At 39.1% G+C, this 6,000-nt stretch overlaps 2 protein-coding genes across 2 annotated transcripts in view; one reads left to right on the top strand and one right to left on the bottom strand.

Moving 5' to 3' along the window:
- LIMS2 (LIM and senescent cell antigen-like domains 2) overlaps positions 1-2,477 on the top strand; it is a 44,492-nt gene extending 42,015 nt beyond the window's left edge. Inside the window, exon 12 of the transcript XR_001413180.1 lies at positions 4-2,477. The gene's annotated coding sequence lies outside the window, so the exon portion shown is untranslated. The remainder of the gene's footprint in view (positions 1-3) is intronic.
- Positions 2,478-2,768: 291 nt separating this feature from the next.
- Positions 2,769-6,000, bottom strand: part of MYO7B (myosin VIIB) — a 62,142-nt gene continuing 58,910 nt past the window's right edge. Inside the window, exons 48-49 of the mRNA XM_014952129.1 lie at positions 5,248-5,367; positions 2,769-4,498 (exon numbers count right to left, since the gene is read on the bottom strand). Coding sequence (XP_014807615.1) covers positions 4,415-4,498; positions 5,248-5,367 — 204 coding nt within the window. The 3' untranslated portion in view covers positions 2,769-4,414. The remainder of the gene's footprint in view (positions 4,499-5,247; positions 5,368-6,000) is intronic.

Here is a 6,000-nt window from a genome sequence, read left to right as displayed (position 1 = left end):
TAGTTTCTTGTGCTGAACTAAGATGAGCAGCATGAAAGTCCCTTTCCATGAATAGCTGGGGACTGGGCCTGCCCTTTTTGCAAGGTAGACAGGACAAAATGCACTGGAAGACTGCTGTCCCTTGCATGATTTAAATGTGGCTAGTTTGGTAGGTCAAATGAGCACAGCAGTTGGGCCTAGGCACCACCCTGCAGCCCCAGGTGAATTAGCTGGCAAGAAGTTAAAGCTTCCTCACTTCTTGCATGTGTGAGCAGCAACTGGATTGGGGCTATAATCTACCTTAAACTTGTCCTCACTGCCATTACACTCTGCTCAGAATAGTTCTAAACAAGACAGTAGCTAAAGCATTGATAGCTGTTAACACGTGTGCTGTAGCTACTAACCATGAAACTGCAACAGGAATATTACAGCAGCGCTGGGAAATCCCAATTAACCATGTGCAGATAAGAATCCCATGTGCAAGAGCATCTTTTAGATACTGGCTTTGCTAATTCCGTTTCTGTCAGCTGCTTTGCTTTTTGTTGCCATAAATTACCATAAACTTTTAGCTGGGGTACACTGCATCCACTGTAACACTGAGGGGGGGCTAGGCCTTAATTTTAGCAGTAGAACTCTTCCTTCCTCTTCTGACCAATGTGCATTGGAGATTACAATAATAGAAGCTGGTTTTGTCACTGCTTTAGGAGAACACATGGCTAGTCACTGTTCTCTCACCAGCCTTTAAATGGCTTTTTAGTTAAGGGCACAAAGAGCAGCATGTCTTTTTGGCACAGTAGTATGTGGCCACTCCAAAGACTGGACTTGTAAGCCTGTTCTTTGGCATTTTTGTCACAGCAGAAACCACAAGAACTACTGATTGAGGTGCAAATCAGTATGTTATGCATTCTTCCCAGAATAAAGCATTCGGGTCTGTTCCTATAATCTCAGTCACAGGCCATGTCTAATGCTAAATCTGAGCAGCCGTGTATCTTCAGCCTCCTGGGAAGATTGTGGAGGAACCACAGCCACATAGCTACTGGTCAATATGGAAAGACTATGCAACTAGCAGGCAACAGGTAATGTTCTTTCAGTGGCCACTCTCAAGTTCAGCAATGGAAAATGCATGTATGTAGAGGTGAATGGAATTATTTTTGTACTGCAAGCAGAGATTTAGTGTGTGCTCTCACTTTGTCTCCTGATAGAAATTCAGTAGAGCTAGTAAACTTCAGTGTTCAAAGGACAGTTGATATCGTTCTCTTTGATAAGCTGTTCAGTTCCCTAGGATTTGGATTCTGTCCTTATCTTCCCAAAATTACTGGGGAAAAAAAAAATCATGATAGTGCCTGATCTCTATAACAGCGAAGGGTGATGTTCTTTTAGTATCTCTTAAATTATTAGTTTTTCACAACTATTTTTCTTATACTCCTGCTGCCCATAGCCTGCAATGTGCAGAGTTACAGTAGTGAATATTGCTGACATACCTTTTTATGGGACAGTGGATTTGAAGGAGAAGGAGAAAAAACTAGAAGTAGTTTAAATAAATGCATTTTCCTCTACTTCTTCGAGTCACTTTGGAAAAAAACCAAGTAGAATATAATGCAGACTTATGAATTCTCCTTAGTGTGTTGATAGGTTGACAGGTTGGTTGGTTGTTGGTATTTTTTAAAATGAAGTCAAGGTCTTTTTTCCATTGCTGTAAATAGACATGCTGGCCAAATTCATCCTAGGTATCACACCACTGGAGAGTATAAATTGATATCAAGGTTGAACTTGGCTCAGAAGTCTACACTTACTAAAACCTGTTGTCTCATTATATACATTTATAGTTTACGTTCATATTTATACATACTGAATTAAAATCACTAATATTCACTGACTACACTTGAAATGGTTTTTGCTTTTAGAAACCACACTATGTGAAGCTTGTTTGTATTCAAAGGGTATAGTTAATCACTTGCAATCTTTCTTTATGGCAACCTAACCTGCTCTCTAGGGTTTGCATCCTGGTCTTTATTTTTACAGCAGTCTGTGCAATGTAGGCAAATATTGTTCAACCTTCTGTACAGAGAGTTTCTAGGTGTCGTGTGTTTTGTGTTAGATGATGTGACTGACACTTTTTTTAAAAAGTGGTTGGATGGTGAAGGAATAGATTGGAGGTAAACATGTAATATATGTGGTTGTCCTAGTCTGTAAAGCACTATGAAGTGCTGAGGATGGTATAGAGTGAGTAAAAGAATTAGCAGCTACTTGCCTTGGTTCAGGCCTTGATGAGCAGTGTGGATTCTGCACCGTGTGGAGCTCTCATTTTATCACACGCTGCTTGTGCTGTCTAACCAAAACATGTGATTGTGGATTGAAATGTTGTAATACTGTACCTTTTTATGTTCCTGTAATAAAGTTAACTGTAATACATTTTACATCTTCACACAAAAAACAAATGTAAAAAAAGTTGTATATTGTGTAGTAAAAACAATAATAATTACACTTGCAATGCTGAACTGGAGAGCGTTACATGCTCTGAGGAACTCTGGGCATTGCCCAGATCTGATGCCCTGTCGTGTTGGATTTATGTTTTGGCTCTCAGCTGCTTCTATGGTGATGTGTTGGTTGAGGATGTATCATCATGATAGGGGGTATCATCCTTTTCGAAGCTGTGCTGTACAAATTGTGTATATGATGAGTAGATGGGATGTTATGGTCATTTACAGGCTGTAGTGGATGTTTGGTAGGTTTAGGTTCCATGGAACTAGAGCAAATATTCTATTTTCTTGTTAAAAAAGACATTGTGGTTGATTTTCTGCAGTGTTTATTTAAAAACCAGAAGCAATACAGTTTGGCTGCAAAATTGCTTTTTGTAGAGGTGAAGTGTTGAATGCTTCTCACTTATAGCCAGTTAGGTCAGAGATAGGATGACAAAACAAGTCAAAGTCATTAGTCTCAAACGTTTCCATTGCCAGCAATGGACATTACAGCAGGAATAGCTAATTGCATGCAAAAGGATCAACTATTCTGACAAGTGTGGCACTCATTGAGATGCACAAAGAGAGTGGGGCTCTTCCCTGCTACCCATGTACAAAATTCCCATTAGCATTGGAATTTCACACACACACATCTGAGGGAACAAGAGGACCATTGTGCATATGTTGGCAAACTGGAGAGATCTAGCAGAGCTGCTTTTCCAGCACTGCCAGATCGTGTCTCAAGGAACTTGGTGTAAATGCTTTAAGACATGTCCATGTTTCACTGTGAGCAAGGGAGGGCTCGTCATTGAGGAAGGAGAACACTTGTTCTCTGATGGGGTAAGCATGTAGGCTTACTGCCACCACACTGCATATATGCTTTACACACTCTGAGCACACTCTGGCTCCTATTGGGTCAAAATTGTGTATTTACAAAGCTCTGAGAGATGAACAAATGCTGAAGCAAATTTTACCACTCCACGTGGCTGCTAAACAGGAAATAGAAAAGATCAGGAGAAATTAAAGCTATTATTCTTGTCTCATGAACGAATGTCTGCATAACTTCAAGCTGAGAACATTTTTATAGAGCAGAAAAGTCTCTTTCAACGGATGTCTGTTAGACTGAGTTCTTCAATTCTGATTTGCACTGAATAGCACATCTATAACTTGAAATAGGAGCAACAGACCCAAAATTCAGACTCATTTCAGAGCTTGTTTATCCTTGCTAGAAACTGCACAGTAGAAAGCAGTTGTTAGTTTCTAATTGCATTATAAAATGTGGAAGAAAGGAAACTATTTCATTTAACCAAGGCAACGGGAAAGCAGTGGAACACCTGCTAATTTAGCAGCACACAGGAATGACAGTTACATTCTGACAGTAACTGGCTGTCACAGTCGACTGTAATTTGCAGCACGTAACGTAAAAGGATGAAAACCATCGTCTTACCTTTCAAGGAATTCAGTTGTCCTACTACTAAAGGTCATTTCTCCACTCTTAGAATTTCCAATAGGAGGAAAAAAATAACTTTACCTTTGTTTGCAAAGACTCAAGGAGTTTATGCATTTGGTAAGAGCACATGCAACAAGGGGATATTTTCTTTCCAAAAGGAAGACAACTGTTAAAGTGTGTCTCTCTTTAAGAATGGAGGAGATTTAGAGTATCAGAAAAGACTCTCATATTTGGGTTCCTCCACCCCCAGCTCCCCTGTTACATTAAAATCCAGCTAAACTTTCTCTAAATCCAAAGTCTGAATGGAATTCTTATACTACCTCTAAGACAGACAAGTGTTACAGATCTTTGAAACATGCTCAGTTGAGCTTCTCTTGTGGTAATATTTCAGCAACGCAGTTCATTCGGTGTGCGATCAGAAGACTGATCATCAAGTTTAATATTTTTTTTTAAATGGCATTTCTTTTGGGAGATGAAATTACAGCTCATTTGGCACAGATACAGGTCATAGGTTCTATTTCCACTCTCAAGCTGGGAGATGCTTTTGCTTGTTTACAGCATTCATTAGCAGGTGTACGTAGGATGTTAACAGGTCATCCATTTTGTAACCCTGTCAGAAAAGAAAAAGTCTTAAGTCTTTCAAAGAGCTCCAGAAGCAAAAATAACTATCATTTCCTTCCTGTCTTATCTTCTTCTTAGGTTCTTCCCTGCCTGGACACCTCCTCTTCCAACAGCTATCACTGTTTTGATAATTATTTGTCTATTCCTCCCTCTGCTCTTCCCTTCATAGATTTACAAAACTTTACAGAGCCTAGCTCTACTGTCTCCTCATTCATTCTGTAGATTGACATCTTGTACTTAGGAATCCAAGTTATTCTGTGAGAGAAGGTAACTCATAAATGTTTTTATGTTATCTTTAGAAATTTGCCTTTACCTGTCAATACAGTGATGCTTGTTTGAGTCTGTGGACAATCTGAAACCAGTTCTTAAAAAGGTGGTACCACTTGCTGACAAGTGTAAAATCTTACAAGGGTGGTGTTACTGCATAGATGGATCTAAAACCCTCTAATGTAGTTTTGTGGATAAGTGCAGTCTTTTCTTAATGCTTCAGGTAGATAGAATTTTGATGTATGGGAAGAATTTGGTAAATTACTATTTTTTCCTTGTCTCTGTGGCTTACTTCTTTGCATCAGATGGCATTATATAGCACTGAATTGGTTCTAAACTGCAATTTTATTGACCTAGTAATGAATGCACTGGGTTTAACATCTGTTTTGGCACCATTGTTTTGCAGCAATTCTGGATGTATGGAGAAAAATTAGGAGTTTGTTGTATATAAGATAACAAAACTCTTCTTACCAGAGATGTCTCACATAAGATCCGGCTTCCTCGTACCAGGTTCCCTATTGTCATGTGAAAGTATGTGCTCCCACTGCTCCAATTGGAGATTTTGTTGAAGGGGTAGACTGTTAAAATATCCTGTAAGGGGAAACAAACTGAACTGTGTAACATTTCTCAAATGAAAACAGGGTGTTTTGTAAGAAAGCCTGGAGAGCCGGAATATTCTTTTTCTTTCCCACTTCGTTTATAAACACAGTGGATCAAGGTAGGTCTTGCATCCAGAATAGTGGTATATTGTATTTTCACCAAGCAGGTGAGTCTTAATCACTCTAATGAGACTTCCTTTCATTATATATTGATTTTTGCCTTAGCACACTGCCATTATATTTACAGTAATCTAAAACTTGAAGGATATTTGTTCTCTTGTTGAAAGCTAATAGTCATATTCATAAATGCTTTTGCCTGGGAACTTGGTGAGACCAGAATGTTTGTCCAGGATAGAGAGCTGGTCATTCCAGACTCCTGTCATTCGACCTGATCTTTTAGACAGTTTGGATTTCCTGCAAAGTGTTTTTCTGAAGCAAATTCTCTAGTGGACTGTCCATCCAATCTGCCTGATCTTACCACTTTGCCCAGATCCATCATGTTTACTACTTCTTTTTTCAGAGATGCTCTACACTGTTTCCTTTCCAGTGCAGAAACTGCAAAGAAGTGATGTGAGGCAATAACGTTTTATTTGGTTCCACACAAAAAATAAATGGAGGGACTCTA

The sequence above is a fragment of the Calidris pugnax genome, unplaced genomic scaffold (genome assembly GCF_001431845.1).
Source record: "Calidris pugnax isolate Ruff unplaced genomic scaffold, ASM143184v1 scaffold232, whole genome shotgun sequence".
NCBI classification, from domain to species: domain Eukaryota; kingdom Metazoa; phylum Chordata; class Aves; order Charadriiformes; family Scolopacidae; genus Calidris; species Calidris pugnax.
Note: the sequence above shows the minus strand (reverse complement) of the source record. Positions and strands in the feature narration are given on the sequence as shown.